Source organism: Cryptomeria japonica, chromosome 9, assembly GCF_030272615.1.
Source record: "Cryptomeria japonica chromosome 9, Sugi_1.0, whole genome shotgun sequence".
Classification (NCBI taxonomy): domain Eukaryota; kingdom Viridiplantae; phylum Streptophyta; class Pinopsida; order Cupressales; family Cupressaceae; genus Cryptomeria; species Cryptomeria japonica.
In genome coordinates, this window is record NC_081413.1 from 710,122,697 (window position 1) to 710,145,204 (window position 22,508).

At 32.5% G+C, this 22,508-nt stretch overlaps 1 protein-coding gene across 5 annotated transcripts in view; it reads right to left on the bottom strand.

Moving 5' to 3' along the window:
- Window positions 1-17,329: 17,329 nt before the first annotated feature.
- Window positions 17,330-22,508, bottom strand: part of LOC131073899 (ankyrin repeat domain-containing protein EMB506, chloroplastic) — a 70,968-nt gene continuing 65,789 nt past the window's right edge. For 2 of the 5 annotated variants that reach the window (XR_009113008.2, XR_009358857.1), the window contains 2 exons: window positions 18,843-19,352; window positions 17,330-17,703 (listed from right to left, as the gene is read on the bottom strand). Coding sequence is in view for 2 of the 5 variants with exons in the window: in XM_059210942.1 (XP_059066925.1) it covers window positions 17,602-17,703 (102 nt within the window). In the remaining 3 variants the exon portion in view is untranslated. The remainder of the gene's footprint in view (window positions 17,704-18,842; window positions 19,353-22,508) is intronic. The other 3 variants (XM_059210942.1, XM_058010403.2, XR_009358858.1) reach the window with 2 other exon arrangements.

Sequence of the window (22,508 nt, forward strand, 5' to 3'; positions counted from 1 at the left end):
CTTTTTGAACAGTAAATTGTGGAGTTAATGGTCTAATGAATATTAAATTTGTTGTTTATTTAGAGACATGGGTTATCTATAAACAGATTAAAAAAATCATTGCATTTAATGATAATGACAATAATAAGACATTTTAATGTTTATTCTATATTGTTTGGTCTAGGGATCTATTAAAAATATATTTGAAATTTATATATTTTGTTTTTTGATATATTAACGGTGTTGATTTTATTATTCACGTATTTTTAATATTAAAATGGTATTACTACTTCACATAAGCAATAATATGGAAGAGGAAAAGTGTCGAGTTTTAAGACTCCAATGTTTCTAGATAGAAAAAAGTACTATTAAGAGTGTTACTTATGTGCATATTGTGAGTAGTTTTAGGACAAAAAGATTTGAAAGGAACATCTAAAGTGCAAGAGATTGGTAGTAGATGTTGGGTTTTTAATAATTTCAAAATAGCCCAAAAATTGTAACTAGAGCTAGGTGAAGATGAATAGATCAAAATAGAGCACTACTTAGGGATGGGATTGATAGGACAGTTTAACTCTGTATGGTCATATCTTCCTACGTTACATAATTGGATGGACCAAACTTGGAGCTTCCTTTCTTACTGCTTCAATGGTAATTTATCCATATGTGCAAGGTTTTTTGTGATAGTTTATGATTCTTTGAATGATAGGAATATGTTCTTAGCAACTGGTCCTTAGTATTACGCTGAGAAACCTTTGTTTTTGAAGTCATGGTTTCTCATTTTTCATATATTCATGAAAAATATAGGGTTGTGTCTGTTTAGTAAAGGCTTGTAAATATTCATTTGCATTTTTTATTGCACTCTACTTTGTAAAAGATGGGTAATTCTCTAGGACAGATCACAGGTATTTTGATGATACCCATAGGCATGTACTTACAACTTTAGGAAGGCTTCTTGTGAAATAGATTTGAGTAAATGTTTACTAAAAAATAGAGTTGAAAGTAAGGAATGCAATATGGAGCCAACTATTAAATTTTGATAAATTATCCTTTTGTCATTTTTCAAGCAAGTCATAAGGTGAAATAATGCATAAAATCTAAAAAAAGGGTTATAGGGCAATCTTATTGGCAGAAGGATGTAAGCCCTTAGCATCAAATGGTGGGTTGTTCTTCAGGAATGGATTTAATGTGCTCAAAAGACAAAGGCAATAATACATAGCAAGCTTCCCATATTGGGGATGCTAAGGCCCAAGGATTGAAAATTGAAGATAAATATTTTAGAGATTTGAAAAGATAATGAGGTTTTGCAACATATTATGGTGCATATTGATGCTCAGGGAAAACTACAAAAATAAGAGAGGAAATGAATAGAGATACAATAATTAGAACTTTTATAATTATCATGTGTTGCTTGAAAGGAACATTATAAGATCCAATGATACTTGAGTAGAATTGTCTCAAATAGGAGTATATCACTAATGTAGGAAATGATAGTGAACGGGCAAAAACTATATCTACCTCAATGCATAATTATTATCAATAGAATGCGACTAAAGGTAGAAAGTCTACATAAAAAGAAAGCCTCATTGAAAAGGTGAATTCATTTTACTTAAAATGGAAAATGTGAAAGTTAAACTTGAAGGGGTTAGATATTAGGGTTGGGTTGGTAGTATATGGAAACCTCTTTTAGAGTTTGGGTTGGATGTAATTCCATTATTATGTGGTGTTTGGTTTCTATTTCTATTTGAATACTTGGGCTTGTATTTAACGAGTTGGGGTTCCATTAGATCTTTATTATTTTAACTTTAAAATATCAAAATAAGCTTTTTCTAAATTATTTGTTATGTCAAAGTTTTTATTTCATTTCCATCCATGTGCTTTATATTATACCAACTTATTTCTCTATGACTTTAAAATGGGAGAATGGAAGGACAAAGGAAAAAGTATATGAGTATGGCATTTTAAAAAAAATTAGGGGATGGCTGGAGGATAATAAATATTAGTAAAATAATTATATATAACATCAAAGAAAATAGAAATATACGTAAAAAAAAAATGATTTAAGATCACGATACAATTATAAAGCTAATGATCAATGATAAATTGATGATTGTGCTAATTTAATTTGTTTATCTTGCAACTTTCTTATTGCACTTTTGTGTCAATTTTATCCCCTAGCCCATGCATGTGCATCTTGTATTGTTTAACTATTTTTTCCTAGCATATGTCACCCGTAGCTATACATATTCTCTTTCATCTATTGATCCCATGGTCATGTTTAGAATTTTTGTGCGTTTTTTTCATTTAAATTTTATCTCTATCTCATGTCACAACCAACATTTATTTTTTCTTTGATTTATGTCCCTTTACCACTTTGTCAAACCTTTGAATGTTATACCAACCTCATTCTTAGTGTAAACCTCACATCTTCCTATCATAAATCCTACATCAATAAACACAAAAACAATGTGGACACCCAACAGTAGATCCCTCCATCAAGCTTAAGGTCCACTTAGAACTTGAGTTAAAAATTTATTTGTAAGCAATACCCATTGCTTGCCACCTACTAGGGTAGGTTTGAATTTTCATCCTCCCACATAATTTTTGAATGCAACATAGTTAATATTAGGGCTTCTCACCCAAAATTTTTATCTCAAAGCAAGCTGTTTAAAACATATTACCTTTGTCTCATTTTACATTAAAAATAAATAACAACTTAGTTGTTCACATGGTTTTAGCTATTTTGCTCATGGGCAACACCCCAACCGTACTTCAAAAATCTTAAGAGTAAGCTAGATTCATTCTCAAAGTTGCAATACTTTTTATTTAGCCACTAGACAATGTTGTGACTAGATCTTTGATAGTAGGAATTTGATCTCAGAGGATTTCAATTGAGTTATTTCCATTTATTGTTTTTATTTGAAATGAAATTATTTATCTAATTTTTATGTACGTTCCTTTTTTAATACATCTCTCACACACCCATGCAGTCATTCACCATTCATTTATATCACCCTTTTGATTCTTTTTTCTCCATCTCTCTCTCTGTCTTCCACTTCCGCTATAGAAGCATTTGCCTTAGTATTTTGTCATTTTTACATCCAAACTAACCCACTTTTGTACTCCACGCATGCAAACCTTCAAACCATCTTCTTCTACTTCTTTTTTGTATTGAACAAAACAAAATGATTACAAATAGAATAAATAGCAATCCAAAGAGAGGACTACACAAAAAAAGAAAGAATGAACAATAAGACACGAATGCAATATATAGAGACAGTTGTCTAACCAATTCACAAAGCCATCATAAAGCCATTTAACCATTTACATGTGTTTCCCATTAACTTTTTGTGAATCAAACCCTTTTATCAAACTATTTGAAATTCAAAATCATTACCATGTCAAACTTCATTAGAATACTTCAAACTCGCAGTTTACTATTTCCATATCAACCCTCTTTGACCCCAAACCCTTTTAAGAATGTTTCAACACCTTTCTTCCTAACCCATTCTCTCACCCATGTGCCCTTTACCATCATCCTCCAAGGTTTGATGGTTATACTTTGATTTAGATTGATTTATTTACATAAATTAATAATAATTATATGTCATAATATGAGGCGTGAAAAGGAGGATGTAAATAAGAGGTGTGAAAGCATTAAGACGATCATAGGCCAGCATTGAATACAAAATCAATATGATAGCGACTTTTGTCATCTTCTTCCTTTGTATTTTCCAATGAGCCGTAGGTGATTTGAATAACCAAAAATAAATGCGTTCACTTTTTGTTTTTCCTGATTTTTGTTTGGTCATTGTAACTTTATACCTATATTTGTATGGTAATTTTTATTTAAAGTTTTTTAAATCTCCAATTTTCAAATTGAGAGTGATAGGTTAAATATGATGTGTAAATTATTTTCTATTACAAATAAAAATATGTTAATTTTGACTTTTGTGAATATTTACAAATTATTTTAATAAAAAATATATTTATCATTGTTAACATTGGTAAGTATAATTATTAAGTTATGGTGTTGTTCTTATCATCGAGGTTCAAACCTTATTGTGGTGTTATTGTTGAATATTTATATAAGGGATGAGATCATTTGCAACCTTACTAGTTCATAACTCTAGGTCAAAAATATTAGGAAAAAATATTGATTATCATTTTATAATAATTTTGATAATAGCAAGTTTAAATATTAATAACAAATTGTTTGGTCTAAATATTTGTTAAATATATTATTTAATTAAATTTTATATATTTCAAATAATATTGATTTTATTGTTCACATACTTTTAATTTTAAAATTGTGTTTTATAGGGCTTGGGGTTTGGCTCAATTTGTGAGAGCTTCCAGTGGTAAAGCACGAGGTCATGAGGTCTAGTCTAGCCCTAGCCCACGTGGTACTAAAGAACATGTCACATCAGTGTCACCAGTCACGTTAAAAAGTTTAGTTTACCAAGTGCACTGTAGTTTATGGAGGGCTACCCAATCCCATCAAAAAGTTTACTATGCGCACTACAATTTATATAGGGGACTACCCAATTCCTACAGTCTAAAAAGATATGTTTTATAATATAATTAATTTTATTGATCTTTTAATATTAAAAATAGATGTATACAAATGTTTTGCTTATTAGTTTTTTTTTAAGGTTCAAATTGTAATTATTTAGTTTTTAGATAGTGATTAGCTATGTGGAATTTGATTAATAATTTTTTTTGTTCTTTTACTAATATCTATTTTAATGTTTGAATGTGCTAAGATGCGCATTTTTCTTGAAAAATACTTGAAAACCCATTTTTTACACTCTTATTGGACCTTGATTTTCCTCTGTACATTGCCAAGATTATTTTGAGGCACAATAAGACTATCTCCTTTAACATGTTGCTTGACAAAACACTAGGTTCATGCTCATTTAATCCAAACTAGTGTATGTACACAATATTAAATTGAGGATATTGAATGAGAATTCTACATATGTTTATATGTTTGCTTGCGCTTAGTTTTGGGACAGTTTCTAAAAAACTTGGTGCATTCCCCTATTCACGACCTTTTTCCTAGCCCAAACTAATAGGACAAGGGTTCGCATCACCTTTGTCCAAGTAGTTTGGCACCAAATTTTAAATTACGAAAGTCAACTTTGCAAGTAGCAAGAAATTGCCCTCTGATGTTGGCCTTCCTTGAAAAGTAAATTTGCAATGGTGTAAGTTGCATATAAATACAACTCCCTCTCTCATTCAAAATCTAAGTCTTATTATGAGCATTCAATCAAGCATAATTGAGTCCGGGTCTCCAACTAAGAAGTTAAGAATTCAAGTCTACATTTTTGTTTCAACAATCATGATCAGTTTTGATGTGTTCCTCCATGATGAAGGCATTCATTAACATCACTTAAGCAACATCAAGCTTTATTGGAGACTTCAAGCTAAGTGTTTCATATCTAAGGTAATATTTGTCGATTCAAGCATTTCCCTAAAGGTTTTAACCTCTAAACATTCTTTTTTTAGGATAATCTCTCTTTTCATCAATCATTGTTGTAGTGGAGGTGGGAACACCAACATAGGGTTTGACTTAGGCAAGCCCCTGTACAACACAATTGGATTTTTCCCCATTTTTGTGTGTGCAAGTTAATATCCAACAACAAAAAGTACCACAAGTGAGCAGAGTAGACAATGACAAATGATCTCAGATTTTAGACAAGTGAAAACACTTAGAATAGGGCACCCTCCAACCATGTCTGGTACTTTTTGGCTGAATTTCGAAGAGGAGTACCTATAGGACCTCTTGATCGTGAATCTATAACTTTCTGTTGACATAGACACCCTCAAACTAGGGTCCGATCCAACAATGTTTGACATTTTTAGGCCCATATTGCAACTGCAGGTTCCTCTTTGTCTTCTCTTTCTATATCTAAGCTATTGTGTTGATTTTCTATTTTGTATTTCATTATTATTACTCAAAGTTGTCAATTTTGTATCATTTCTGGATCTTAAACATACAATTTATAATCTCAATCCATTGCAACAAAATGAATCATATACCACAAGTGTTTAGCTCTTCTATTAGGACTATATTTGAATCCATTTATGATTATAATGATATGCCATGAAAATTTGAGATCTTAGTTTGCATTCCTAGGCTAGGATCTCATTTTCTACATTTCAATAGGCAAGATAAAGGAGGTAGGAAGGTAGGACTAAATATTTGGCCACCCCTCAAAAGTTGTAACACTTGTATTCTCATATAACAAATGTTTTAGCATGTCAAGTGTGCATGTAGCAAGTGTCTCAATATATGAGTACATGTGTCTCAACCACATGAAGTGAGACAAAAAGAAAAAGAAAAAATCCTTAAGTGGAAACTTAACTAGTGTGAATAGGTCAATCTAGAAAGGGTGATATGCTAATTAGATGTATGATGACCCTACACACACAAATATGACTTATAAGAATATTAAAATTTTCAAATAATTATATTATTTTGGTAAATTGACCCCAAAGTGAAGCCACATATGTATTTAGTGGACACTTTTGGTTGTAAATGTTGTGGAATAGATCTTTTTAGCTAAAATCAATATAGCCATAACATGTGTTTGACCAAAATTGACTTTAAATTAAAAATACTTAAAAGCATTTGTGTTGATATGATGGCATAAAATGAAACACAACATTAAAATTTCACCCTTAGCACTTGAATTTTTTATTTACATATATTTTGAAGAAACTATTAATTTTTAGCACAAAGTGATTCTATTTTTTTATTGTGGTGATTGTGAAAACTACTAGAACAATTATAGAATCACAACAACAAATGAGTAACTACCACTTGATGAAATATGGTCATTTTCCCAAGATAAAGGAAGTGTGAGAAAAAACAACTCAAATAGAGGGAAAATAGTAGGTACTAAAATGGGCTATGAATCATTTTAGAAAATGTTTAAGAGATCTAACTTGTAAAATTTATACCAAATGCCAACTCGCACTGCCACTTTTCCTATCAGTTAGGTTTTTAGGGCATTAGCCATCATTAGACTCAAATGATGAACCATGGATTTTTTAATACTTAGAGAAGCAATCTCCCACTCCCCAAACCTTGGTGCAATATTATGAGTAAAAAAATAAATTATTTATCACTAAATGAGTATAGTCTAAATTAATAATTGAGGGTAAAAATTTTCTTTATCTCGAGTCAAAGTTGACCTATTAGCAAATTTTGTTAGTAAAGTTGTTTGTCCAAGTTGAATAAACTTCAACAATATTAATTGTTTGTAGCTTCAAGACCAAAGTTGTTAAAATTGTAGAGGTTATCCTTGGATAGGAGGACCAAAGTTTGGGTTCATTACTAGAGATAGATAATCTTCTTGATAGAAACACATGAGCACAACGAGTGCAAGACACCAAAATGTGAAGGATGTAAGAAGGTAATGATAAAGTAGCAAAAATGATTAAGGGTCATTGAGATACAATGATGTTAATAAAGGAATAATGGGAAAAAGTATTATAATGAAGAAACAACATGAAATTAGCAATATATTTGGATAATAACCCTAAGAAATAGCATAAGTCTTCACATAAGTGTATGTTATTTTTTCTCCAAGGACTCTAAATTATATACGTAGTGTTATCCATACCATGAAGAGATATACTCATCGCCAAGGAGGAATATATTCCTAGGTCATTTATTTCAGTATATGGGCAACCAACTTGGAATAGCACTGGCTTCCATTCCATTGCAATTTATCTCATTCATATTGAAATCAATGTCACTTTTATGGAAAAAAAGTGTTTGGAAGACATGTAAAACTATTAAGGCTTGCCTATTGTGGAATGGCAATAGAATTAACAATGGATTATCCACCAACCAAAAATATATTTATGGTAGTATTCCATCATCTTGTTTCAAGTAAAGCCAATGGTAGCTATTCCTTGAATGCACTCCCTTGAATTCTTCAAATTGGGAATGAAGCAGCTACAAAATACTTACTCCCAGGCTAATTCTAATATACTCTCTTGGCCTCGGGCCAAAATTAAGTTTGATTTAGGCCAAGCTAACCAAAAAAATTTCCAAATAATAATTGGGGTCGTTCCTTCTCAACATTTGCACAAAATATTTATGCACTCCATTAAGCTTTGGTTCAAGGGTTCAAAATGGTATGTTGATACTCCTTTTTGTAATTACACTCCTAAGAAAGGATATATGTGGCTTTTGCTTCATCTTCCCATGGTTCAAAAGTTGAATGCCAAGTGGTCTCTTTGGTTTCCTAATTTTATCACAACTAAGTATTTTAAGTAATGTGAAAAGTATTTGTGAAAGCCCAAATTGCTCATTTTGCCATTGTTTTACCAAGGCCTTCCTATTGGCACATATTTGATATATCTTGGCTTGTCTAATCCATGACGTTTGTTTTCTTGGCAACCAAAAGCCTTTCTACATCTTTTTCAAGTTTTGTGTTAGCATAGAAAATATATAGCATTAGATGCATGATTTTTTTCTATTATTTCAAAATTAAGCCCTTGGCACAATTACCTTCTATGTGATGGGGCCAAGTGTTCTACAATGTTCTCCTAACTATGGTGCATGCAAACAATTGAGAACATAGACAAAAACCCATCCCCTTTGACAAAAGCATACTCTCAACCCAAATGTAGGCATCTACTCCTTCCAAATTCTTCAACAGTGTTGTCCTTCCCTATTTAACATGTGCTCTCAGTCCTTTGTGTGAAACAATTTTATCTCATAATAACCTATAATGTAACCCATCTCTAGATATTTTCTATTATCAAAATTTTAACTCTATTAGGTTGACCTTTTTTGTCTATCATGAACTTAATTTTGTGCCCAACATGTTCTATTTTATTGAATTCTAGAGCTGACAAGTAGTCTTAGTAGAGTCAAATGAAGAAAATGGCCATTTTATTTTAGTTGTCCAACTATTCAACTCAACCTTGTTGAGTTTTTTTGTTTTTTTTAAAGTTGTCATTTTGGTGGTTTCTAGTTGCAATAAAAGTAACATTCTAGGATGCATGAATATGGTCTATGGAAACATGTACAAATACAGGTACAATAATTGTTTCATGACCCTCGGGTGTGATATGATGTAGACGTCCCCATGTGTGTAAAAAAAAAGAATTGAAGTTGAAAAAATCATGCATATATAAAAATAAAGTTGAAAAAACATATATATATATATATTAAAAATAAAGAAAATATCATGTGCTTAATATGTTGATCTTCACTTTCCTCGGCATACTCTATCTAAATGACATGTACCTATAAGAAACATATAATCTCCTAGGGTTGTCATGTTGTTATTATTATTCATTCTCATTCTCTGCTCCATTATTGCGGGTTTTTTCTTTCAATCTATGTCATTTTGATGTTTCTAGTTGCAACTAAATTAACTTTCTAGTATACAAGGATATGGAAACAAGTACAAATTGAACCCACAATAGTGGGTTACACTTTTTAACCAACTTTGACACTTCAATTTTCATTTTCAAAAAAAACCTCACATTCAGACACTTATTACTGCTAAACCATAAGGAATTTGCAGATGATGTGAACTAGTGATTTGTGTCATTTTGTGTGCAGATTCTAAATATATTTTTTTGAATCAATTTATTTTCATTTTTCTATCTCCCTCGAAAACTAATTTTTTACAAAAAACAACATTTTTAAAGAGTGATACTCATTTGGTACGGCATAACTTTTTTAAAAAAATAGATATGAATGTGATTCTTTTGAATTTAGTTTTGTGACATTCATATCTAATGTTTCCAATTTATTTCATAACATTATCTTCAATATTTCATTTTTTATTAAGTTTTGAAGTCGAGTTAACATTAATTTTGACATATGTTCATTTGATTGATCATAACTTGTTGTGTATGTATCCAAATTCAATTTATTTTTTTTGTTGGAAAGAGGACTTCAATACCTAGTGCACAGATATTTTTCAGAATTTTTTTTCACTTGTTTACTATTTTTCCATAACCGTTGAACTCGGAAGTTGATGTTCGGTATGAATACTATGTTTAGTTATTCTAAAAACAAATCATAATAAACTCTTTATATATTAAAATAATAGTCATTAGAAAGCTTGCTTTGAGTACTACTATCATGCATTTGAGTTTGTCAAAATTCGTCCATTTGAGCCCCCAATTTGATCTTTGAAGGCCAAAAATCTACAGAAACCATGAGAGGTTTTGGGGGAGTCCAAAACCAAGCACATTCGATAGAACATATGTTCTATCGAAGGGGGTTCGATCAAACCCCCCTTCTATCGAACCCTCTAATGCAAATTTTGTATTTTATGCTTTTTTGGGTTCGGTCGAATGTGTTTTTTACATTCGATCGAAAGGGGGTTTTGATAGATCATGGCTAAAATTGAGTTTTGGACAAAAGAGTCAATTTTTTTCGTCCAAAAAAGTGTAACCCACTATTGTGGGTTATAACAATATACAAGTGAGACAATTTTTGAGCAATCTTTGTGTGTGATATGATATGGTTATTCTAATATGTGTATAAAAAAAGGAATAGACATGTATATATTTAGCATAAATTTTATAAACAATAATGGATTACAGATGTTGATCTCCACAATTGCCTTGTCGTACTCTATTTCCATGAATGTTATTTATCTGAATGACATATACCTATAAGAAACATGCAATATCTTAGGGAGTGCTCAGATGGTACCATTCTAAACTCCAATAATATTCTCCATTCTTTACATTTTAATTTCCAGTTACCTTGTTTATATTGTTCTTTCATTACTCTTCATTTCATTTTGTTATATTATTACTGATACATTTAGAAATTCAAAATCACAATGCCCTCAAGTGCATTAGAATACTAGTACTTAGCTCTTCAATTGGGTTGAATGACATTTTGACTAATTCATATTTGAAATAAATAAAAATATGAAGATATCAATGTCTAATAAAACAAAAAAGACAATTTCACCAACTTTAAAAAGAAAAAACATTTTAATTTAGCGAGTGAATAGTCGCGAGCATCCATTCCCTAGTTATCATTTATTGTTGAGTCACAAGAGTGACTCAAACTTGTGACCAACAATGTAAAAGCCATCTTCGCCTATCAGTGAACCACAACCCTCAAGCAAAAGACACTATATTAGTAATGTAATATGGTGAACCACTTTTCCTTTGGAGAAACTATAGTGGTTGAATACAACTCTAATATAGCTCGAATACATCATTTCCATATTCAAGTTATGCTTTGGATACAACACAAAAGATTTGGTATATCAAGGCATATTGATATGTTGGATAATGACAATTAAAACAATAAAACAAAACTTATCTTATTTTATGAAGAAAAACTACTTTTTTCCTTAAAAGATTGAATCCCCATTCTTTTTAAAGGAAAAATCTAATCTTTTTAAAGTTTGACAGTGGTTGTTGTCTTGAAGATATTCTATATATCTCTATTACCTTGAAGGCAAAGTATTATAGTAGTAGCAACTGTGAAGATTGTAATTATTTTCTTGGCAATAAGAAAGTTAATACCTTGCTTGTGGATGTTGCCTCAGCATATTGTCAAGGTTTTACCATGTAAATCTATATCTTGTCTATTTTTTTTCCATCTTCTGTGTTTACTTTGCAACTAATTTGTGATGCAATATTATTTGACTTTTTGGGTTTATGTTTCCACATGCACAAGAAATGGTATTGAAACAATTATTTGTGCAACGTTTGTGTTAGGATTTGGTGTTTGTTTTATAGCATCAAATGGTGAAGGTTACTTTGAGGTGGAGAAATTCAATGGGAAGAATAATTTTGAGCTATAGAAGCTCAAGATGTGTGATTTGTTGTGCAACAAGAATTGCACAAGTTGTCGGTAGACAAGTCAATGTAACCTACAAATATGATTGATGAGGACTAGGAGGATCTAGATACAAGAGCGTCAAGTACTCAATTGTGTTTGGCAAATGATGCTCTGTTCAATATTGTTGAAGAGGAAGCATCAATGGGCTTATGGAGCAAAATGCAGTTTTTACATGACAAAATATTTGACAAACTGAACCTACTTGAGGAGACAATTGTATAGTTTACAAATGATGGAATATACAAAAATTGTTAATCATATTATTATTTTCAATACTCTTATATGCCAATTAGCTAGTATGGGTGTAAAAAATGAAGGTGAAGACGTGGTAGTTACGTTATTGTATTCATTGCCCAAATCTTGGAATCATTTAATCACTTCCATTAACTGGCACAATTGACACCCTTGAATTTATTTCCATTGTGGGAGTGTTGTTGCAAAAGAGGTGTGAAGGAAATATATTATAGAAACCTTCAAATTTAAAGTAGTGATGGCTAGAGGTCAATCAACAAAAAAGTTAGGATTCAAGAGTTACATCAAGATCTAAGTTAAAAGGCAAAAACGGTAAGGAAAAATGTTGGTACTACAACAAGTAAAGGCATCTCAAGAAACATTGTTGGAAGAGCAAAGAAGACAATGATGTCTCCAGTAAGGAAGCAAATTTGATTGAGTAAACCTCATTGAGTAAAGTTCAAGTATAGTTGATGAAGGACTATTTGTTTGTAATGTCTTACCATATCATGAGGGATGGTTATTAGATTCTAGTGCTTCTTGTACTGCATGCAAATGTACTAAGTGAAATATGTATATAAACTAGCCTATTCAAACCAAATACATGCAAATCTCATAATGGCATGTTGATAGATTGAATGTGGTTGCTCATTCAAACAACATCATGATGGTGCGATAAAGGCGATTAAGTCATAAAATTGGCACCATGGTGATAGCATGAGTGGATTGTGCAAAATGAGAGAAAAGCCCTCAATTTATAGATTTTCCATGAGGAAAATCAATGGCCAAGATGTGATGATAAATGATGGCTAAAAGTGATTGAGAGATATGACATGGATTGAGGGCTTAGCCTTGTGACAAGTGTCACATGGAGAATCAATGTGTAAGAGCTAGGCGTGCTCACACATGTGTGACCACACATGGGGAAGCTCATGAAAGAGACATGTCTATGACATGTGTAAAAGGTAAGGTGGCTTATGAAAGTGGCATGTCTATGACGTGTAAGAAGTAGGGTGGCTTGTGAAAGTGACATGTCTATGACATGTGTAAGAGGTAGAATGGCTTGTGAAAGTGACAAGTAAGAGGTCAGGTGGCTATGATGTGATCTGTCATGCTCACACATGTGAGCAAGAGGATAGGGACACTTGTTACATAATGGCAAGTTTAGATCTTGATCCATGTAGATGGATTCAATGGCTAGGACTGAGGAGAAAGGATTGAGGGTGATGTAGAATTTAATAATAGGAAAAATGGTAATGGAGGTTAATTAGACTAAATCAATTAATTAATATAATTAATTGATTTAGTTGGAAGATATGGGGAGTTAGGTTGGACTAAATTTATTTGATTAAAGGTAAAAGGTAAAGATAAATAATAAGCTAAATAAATAATAAATATATATTTAATTGCTAGAATGGGATAAAGTCAAGTGTAGTTGTGCATGGACGAATTTAGGTGTATTCACTTCTAATCATGTGTCCACATAGGAATTGGTTTTTTGCTTACAAATTTATTGATGGTGGCATTGTTCTTATGGGAAACAATGCTTCTTGTAAGACTATTAGGATTGGGAGCATTAAGATTAAAATGTTTAATGGTATTGTAAAGACATTAACAAAGGTAAGGCATGTATCAAAACTAGAAAAGAATTTAATTTTGTTGGGAATTTTAGATTTTGGAGGTTAAAAATTTACTTGTCATATTGGAGCATTGAAAGTGTACAGGGGCATTTTAGTGGTCATGAAGGCTACAAAGATTGGAAACCTTTACAAGCTAGAAGAGAGTACTAAAATAAATGAAGCAATTGTAGTATCTAAGGAAACAAATTAATCTACTTATTTATGGCTTCAATGATTGGGTAGTATGAGCAAGAATGGGCTAAAAGTGCTAATAAACCGATAGTTACTTCCAAATTTAAAATCTTCGAATTTGATTTTTTGCAAGCATTGTGTCTTTGGGACGTAGTATCGACAAAAGTTTAAATCAATATTCATTCAGATGTTTGGGAGCCATCCCCTGCAATTTCTTTTGGAGGATCATCATATTTTTTGGCATTTATAGATGATTACTTTAGAAAGGTATGGATATATATTCTTAAAAGTAAATTTAATGGGTTTAGTGTATTAAGGAAATTTAGAGTTTTGGTTGAAAAAAGTACTAGCAAATCAATCAAGTGTTTAAGAACAAATAATGGAGGTGAGTTCACATCCTTCGAATTTGAGAATTATTGTAAGGAAGCTAAGATTGAAAGGCATAAAAACACAATTTGTACTCCTCAACAAAATGGTGTTGTTGAACACATGAACATGACTCTTCTAGAGAGAGCAAGGAGCGTGTTTTGTAATGCCAGGTTGGAACAAGAGTTATGGGTAGAAGCAATCAATAAAGCATACTATCTAGTAAATCAATCACCATCAATTGCAATAGACTATAAGATTCTTAAAGAGGTATGGACATGGCATTGTTGTGCTTATTCAAATTTTAGAAAAATCGATTGTGATGCATTTGCTCTTATTTCTAAACATCAATGTTCTAAGTTAGACCCCAAATTCAAGAAATATATTTTTGTTGGTGGATATGGTGATGGTAAGGGATACAGCATGTGGTATCCTACTACCCACAAAATCATCATTAGCAATGATGATTTTTTAATGAATCTTCTCTCATAAAAGCAAACATTGTTTAAGTTGATATAAAATAGGAACAAGTACTACAATATCAATAAGTTCAATTAGAAACTCATCCACCTACAAAAAATAGGGAGCAAGAAGAAGATTTTGAAGATGAAGGCATGAATGCAAAAAATATACAAAACAATGTGAAAATACAATAACCATCTCTAAGAAGATCTACATGAGTCAAAAATTCTCTTAAATGGTGTGATCATTATGTTTCATCTATTGCTTTGATATATAATGATGGGGAACCTAGTTGTCATCAAGAGGCAATGGATGGTACTGGAAAAGCTAAATGGAAAATAGTAACTAAAGAAGAAATGAATGCCTTTGCGAAGAATAAAACATGGGACCTGATAGAACTCCCAAAAGGTAGGAAAGTTATTGGTTGCAAATGGGTCTACAAACTGAGGAAGGGTATTGATGATAAAGGTGAAATGCACAAGGCAAAACTAGTAGCAAAAAGGTATTCCCAAAAAGAGGGTATTGGATTTCATGAAAAAATTTCATCAATTGTAAATATTATTTCTATTCAGGTTGTATTAGCATTAGTTGCATTACTTAATCTTGAGTTAGAGTAACTAAATGTTAAAATGGCATTCATACATGGAGATTCGGATGAAAACATATATATAGAATAGCCAACAAGGTTTGTTCAAAATTGGAACTAAAAAATTATTTCCCAACTCAAGAAGTCATTATATGGCCTGAAACAATCACCCAGGCAATGAAGGTTGATTCCTTCATGGTGAGCCAAAACTTTACAAGGAGTATAACCATTGTGTTTACTTTAAAAGTTTGAAAAATGATTTATTCATTATCTTGGTGGCATATGTTGACAATATGCTTGTAGCAAGCAAAAGCATGGCTGAAATTATGAAGTTAAAGGCTTAGTTGGCTAAGCCATTTGATATGAAGGATCTAAGAGCAGCAAAACAAATTTTGGACATAGAAATACGCGAGAACATGATACACTTTGGTTATCATAGCAAGAATATCTGGAGAAAATCCTCATAAAATTTGGTATGAAGAATGTGAAACTAATAAATATTCCTTTAGTTTCCCATTTTAAGCTTTCTTCATGTTTATGTCCTAGTAATAAAAAAGAAAGTGATTATACATCTCATGTACCATATGTTAATGCAACAAAATGTTTAATGTATGTGATGGTATGTACAAGACCAAATATTTCACATGAAGTTGATGTTGTCGATAGATACATGACAAATTCAAGTAAAGAGCATTGGAAAACAATGAAATAGGTGCTTCAACATCTTAGAGGCACAAGTGATTATTGTATCATTTGTAATGATTGTAGTGATTCAATTTATGGCTATGTTGATTCAAATTTTGCAAGTGATTTGGACAAAAGGAGATATACTTCAAGTTTGTCTTTACTCTTGCAAGAGCACCTATTTGTTGGATGTCAAAGCTTCAAGAAATAGTTGCTTTATCCACTACTAAGGCGGAGTATATGACTATCTCACATGCATGTGAAGACACAATTTGGTTTAAGGGTCTTTTGAGTGAGTTTGGAAAAGTGCAAGACAAAGTGGTTATATTTTGTGATAGTCAAAGTGCTATGCATTTGACTAAAAATCCATCTTATCACACAATAGGACCAAGCATATTGCAATTAAATATCATTTTGTAAGAATTTTACTAATGGGCTTTACATAGGTATCAGATAAATTGTTGTCAATATGGAGATTGTTGGATAATTAAAACAATTAAAACAAATCTCATCTTATGAAAAAACACTACTTTTTCCTCGAGAGATAATCCATACTTCCTTTAAAGGAAAAAACTATTTTTATCTGAGTTTGATAATGGTTGTTATCCTGAAAATATTCTATATATCTTTGTTGCCTTTAAGGCAAAGTAATTCTAATAGCAGCAGCTGTGAATAATGTAATTAGTTTTCTCTAAATAATAAGAATACCAATACTTTGCCATATGGATGTTTCCTTGGCATATTGGCAAAGTTTTACCATGTAAATTTGTGTCTTGTCTGTTATTCTATTTTATCTTCTCTATTTATTTTGCAAATAATTGGTGCTGCAATATTATTTAATTTTGTGGGTTTCCATTTCCATTTGCACAACATCATAAAGTATGGCATAATACCCCATGTATCAGATGTGAAGAAACAGATTGAAGAGTAACCCAAACTAGCTGATAACTTAGTTTAATTCCGCTCTTTTGTAAATTCATCATAAATTAATGGACATCAGAATTTTTATGCCGATGCAAGGAAAAGTGAGAAACATTTTGAAGGGTGTTTCAAGAGCTGCATCAGTCTTCCATTGGTGCTACACTTGAAAAGGATGAACTTAAGAAGAACGTTTTACTAAGAACAAGGTAAAACAGTCCAGAACCTTCTTAACACAAGTGGGCAGCAAATGAGCATGTAGAATATCAAATTTATTTAAATGATAAATTCAAATTAAACTTCACTGTCAGATCAAATTGGATATTCACCAAGTATCTAAAATAGTCCTCAAAGCATATGAAAAAAACTATATGAACATTACTCGTGAACAGCGACATTTTAGGATGCGAAATGAAAACAAGAGGTCTTTAAGTACGGATGTGTTAAAAATATGTGTTATAATATAACTAGCCAATACATAAATATTCAATAGAAAATAGAGGTATTATTCTTACAAATCCATGAAATTTATTCACATGACAATAACAAGAATCAAAATCATGTAACAATTGATGATGCTACAAATGTTTTTAGTATAAAGCCTACCATATTTTAAATGCATTCCCCTTGAATTATTTGATGGGATTTTCACACAGAAAACATGTGAACTGGCTGAACGTAAATCCTCAGAATCATATCCACAAACTACTGTCTTATACATGTGTTGCTGGGACAATCTTCAATAACTTTGTTATTTCATAGGTTTTAAATCCCTTTCCTAAACTTATAGCAACATCAAAAGGCGTATTCCCATCCTGTAAAAACATAGAACAAACGAAAATTATTGACAAAAAAGAATTTGGTATTGACAACAGATACATATAAATTACATAAAATCATAAATATCAGAATATTGCATGTGAAGAAGACAAGCCATACTATTCAACTAGAAAAGTAAATCTTTCACAATTATCACTTCCACATCTGCCTTAATGAAAAAAGATAACTTTTCTGTGGTTGAAAGAAAATTTGTGAGTCTGAAATACCATACTATCCAACTAGAAAAGTAAACCATACAAGACAACAATTCCATTTGCAAGAGTAAGAAAAAGTTGCAAGTTCTTCACAGTGATCACTTCCACGTCTACCTAGAGCCTTAACATAAGAAAATAACTATTCTGTGGTTGAAAAAACCATTTTAGTCAGGAATATTTGCATAGTTGCTACTTTGAATTAGAGGAAGTATTTATGTAATCATATAAAGTTATAAACCTAGATTACTCATCACCAATTATCAAATGCATGCACATCAGTGCTATATTTATTGCCCTTTTACGGAAAACTAAAGTTGCATATTCACTCCATCGGTATATATAACATCAGTATGGTAATTCATTTTTCTGTGTATTTCACTAGCCATCCAAATGAAGAGCAGTTCTTTGTAAGCAAGGCCCATCAAGGCCCATGAAGATTACTACTCATTAGCACGATACATCGTACTAGGAAATGGCTATAGGATCAGATGTATGTGTAGGAAGACAAAGTCATGGTATAAACATCCAAACTGAACAGTGGAATGCTAAATGTGAATTTGGCTATTAGTCATCAGAGATATATGACTAGACAAAGTTAAACAGCACCATTCGGATATATAGAAAGTGTTTCTTAACGTACTGATATGCTGTAAAATCCCCTCACAATTTTCCCCACAAATGTGTATTTTTTAACAGTTCAATTTGTCAAACAGTTTGTATGCTTGAAGGATTTTATGAGTTTTGTTTGCAGATTGTGTTTGTTTTAAGTTTGTAATGATAAGCATTGCAAATATTGAAGTAAACAAAATGTAGCAATCAAGTAAATAACAGAAATCTGCTGCTAATGATCAATTTTGGACAAGTTACTATTAAAAAGACTGAAATAACAGAGTACAGAGATGAATAGATCAATTCCTGACCTTTAATGATTCAGATATAAATGATCAAAGCAGATATTTCAGTGTTGCTTCCCAGAGTAATGCTAAGTATACTGCAACCGCCTGTGAGAATTTAGAGAAGCCTGCAATGAGTACTTGATAGTCCTTAGGACAAAATCAGTCCCTTACACCTCTGCTGCAGTAATTAAACCTTCAGGAAAGTAATACAATCCGCTTGCAATATCAACTTAACCCCTTATATGTCTTTCAAAATGCTCCATATCTATTCAACGGCTCCTAAGGCATGAGAATCGAGTACTGCAACATACCATGCAGGTGATGATTTCAGACTTGAATCCCTCGAATTTCCCTTGCCATTCACACCAGCTTAGAATCCTCAAGGGTACTCAGTTGAGTATTTATATTGCCCTCCAAATTTATTGCTGGTTTCAAACACCCAGGCAGAGAGTTCCTCACGCCACTCCATAATCTGAAGAAAACCCCACAACCTGTCCACACGGCACTTGCACTAAAAACGTCTTCATTGAACCCCTAATTTCACACCAGAAAACTCAGAAAATTATTTCAATTGCTCACAACCAGCCAAAATAACTCATGCCAATATTAATATTTCTCCTTCAATGCTTTCAACCCATAGAAATATGAAGTCCACTATTCAATAATAACCATCAAAATTTATATTTAATCGCTCAGCTCCAAAATAAATCACCCCATAATATTTTATTCATTTTATAAAGACATCAATATTTCCCCTTTCAAACCTTTATTTTGAAAATTGTCTTATGAATAAGACTTCACAATTTTCGAAACCAATGAAGCTCCATGTGAATTTTGAAGTGAACCCACCAATGGATGGAATTGGGTTTTCATCCAAGCCACTAAGAACCCAAGGGTTTTCGTCCTAGGGCTTGTTGAACCTGCAAATACATGCTCTCAAAGAAACTCTAGAAAATATTAAATAACAAGTCAAGGATATGAAAATGACTTACCTTCACCTCCTTGTAAAGCCCTAGTAGAATTCTCTAGAAGAATCTGATTTAACCTTTTTTGAAGCTTCTAGATGAAACACTCATTCAATGAAGTGACTATAATATTTATTTATTTTTCGCTTGAGCCACTTAATTAAATTAATTAAAATAAAGTTATCCTTAAGATTTACTTTATTGGGGAAACTTTAATATAATTAATTTAATTTATTCCCTTATAATATCCCACATTAACCTTAGGTATAAAAATAGGCTAGTAGACTCCACTAGATGATCACTAGGAAAAAGAGAGCATTACAGTCCTCCCTTCCCAAAATTGCAGAATTTGCTCGACTTCCCAAGTAGCATCCTCAAGAGGCAAGTCTTTCCATCTAATCAAATACTCCTTGATCGCCTTGTTTCTCAATCTACACTCCCTCACATCCAAGATAGCATCAGGCACCAAAATCAACTTGCCCTCCTCATCCAACAGTGAAAGCTCTGGAGAAGATATAGTGTGCTTCCAAAATGCCCTTTTGAGGCAAGACACATGAAATACATTATAAATTTTGCTAGCTTCACGCAACTCTAGCTTATATCCAACCTCTCCAACTCTGCTCATAATCATATGGGTGCCATAGAATCAAGGTTTCAACTTCTTTGGACCACTCTTCTTCCATTTAGACTATTTGTATGGCTATAGGCACAAGAAAACTAAATCATCAACCTCAAATGTCCTCTCAACCCTATGCTTATCCCCATATATCTTTTTCTCATTCTAGGCATGGTGCAGATTCTCCTTAAGTGACTTAAGGATGTCTTGGCTATCCTGCATCAACTCTCTCACCTTGGGAGCTCTACTATCATACCCACACAAGGCTCTAATGGAGACATGCCTATTGACATGTGATAAGTAGTACTATACCAATGCTCTCCTATATATAACAAATTGATCCAAGCCTTTTGCTGTCCCGCAACATAATTACGTAGATATCCTTCCATCCATATGTTTACAATCTTCGGCTGTCCATCTATCTATGGGTGGTAGCTAGTGCTCGGGGATAACTCGATATCAACCAATCTAAATAGCTCCTACCAAAAAACACTGAGAAATCTGCTATCCCAATTGCTGACAATGTTCTTTGGAAGTCCATGAAGTCTAAACACCTCTCTAAAGAACAAATTTGCAGCTTGAGGTGCCTCTAATCAGAAGAAATAGCAATGAAATGTACATACATAGTCAATTTGTCAACAACTACACACATGCAATCTTTGCTTTGGACTTTTAGAAGACCAATGATAAAATCCATAGATATACTCTCCCACTTCTACTTAGGAATAGGCAATGGTTGTAAGTAAACCTGCAGGAAAAGTATGCTTAGACTTGTTCTACTGATAAGTCATACACTCTCTAACATATCACAAGACATCCTTGAGACCCTTCCATGAGAATCTCTCCCTAATCTGCATGTAGGTCTTAAAGAATCCTAGATGTCTTGCCAGAGGAGTGGGTGAGTAAGATTCAGGCATATGACTTTGATGTTGAATATTTTGAGGGGAAGAAGAATGTGGTAGCAGATGCACTATTCAGGAGACCCACACCTTGCTCTATGTCAACGATTTTAGTTGATTAGAATGCTCACCTTTTGGTTGAGTATTCCAAGAATACATTTGTGTGTGAGCTAGTGCTCAGGGATAACTCGATATCAACCAATCTGAATAGCTCCTACCAAAAAACACTGAGAAATCTGCTATCCCAATTGCTGACAATGTTCTTTGGAAGTCCATGAAGTCTAAACACCTCTCTAAAGAACAAATTTGCAGCTTGAGGTGCCTCTAATCAGAAGAAATAGCAATGAAATGTACATACATAGTCAATTTGTCAACAAGTACACACATGCAATCTTTGCTTTGGACTTTTAGAAGACCAATGATAAAATCCATAGATATACTCTCCCACTTCTACTTAGGAATAGGCAATGATTGTAAGTAAACCTGCAGGAAAAGTATGCTTAGACTTGTTCTACTGATAAGTCATACACTCTCTAACATATCACAAGACATCCTTGAGACCCTTCCGTGAGAATCTCTCCCTAATCTGCATGTAGGTCTTAAAGAACCCTAGATGTCCTGCCAGAGGAGTATAATGATCAGCTCCCAAAATGTTATCCTTCATCTTAAATTCAGGTACCAAATATATCTCATCCTTGTACTATATCACATCATCAATCACCTTATACCTATCATCTTGAATATTGTCATCCATTAGCTCACACGCAAATGTATTCTTGGAATACTCAACCAAAAGGTGAGCATTCCAATCAACTAAAATCTTTGACATAGAGCAAGGTGTGGGTCTCCTGAATAGTGCATCTACTACCACATTCTTCTTCCCCTCAAAATATTCAACATCAAAGTCATATGCCTGAATCTTACTCACCCACTTTTGTTGCCGCTTATCCAAGTCCTTTTGCTTTAGAAAGTATTTCAAATTGTTGTGATCCGGTCTGGCAAGCATCTCCTTATCTAAGTGGAATATAATAGCTCCACATCTCTCAATTTCCTACTCTCATAGGCTATGGAATGCCTATTCTGAATAAGTACAACGCCTATGCCTTCGCCTAATGCATCACACTCTAACACAAATGGCTGAGAGAAATCTAGTAAAGCCAACAATGGATAGGTGCTCATCACCTCCTTAAGTCTATAAAATGCAACTGAG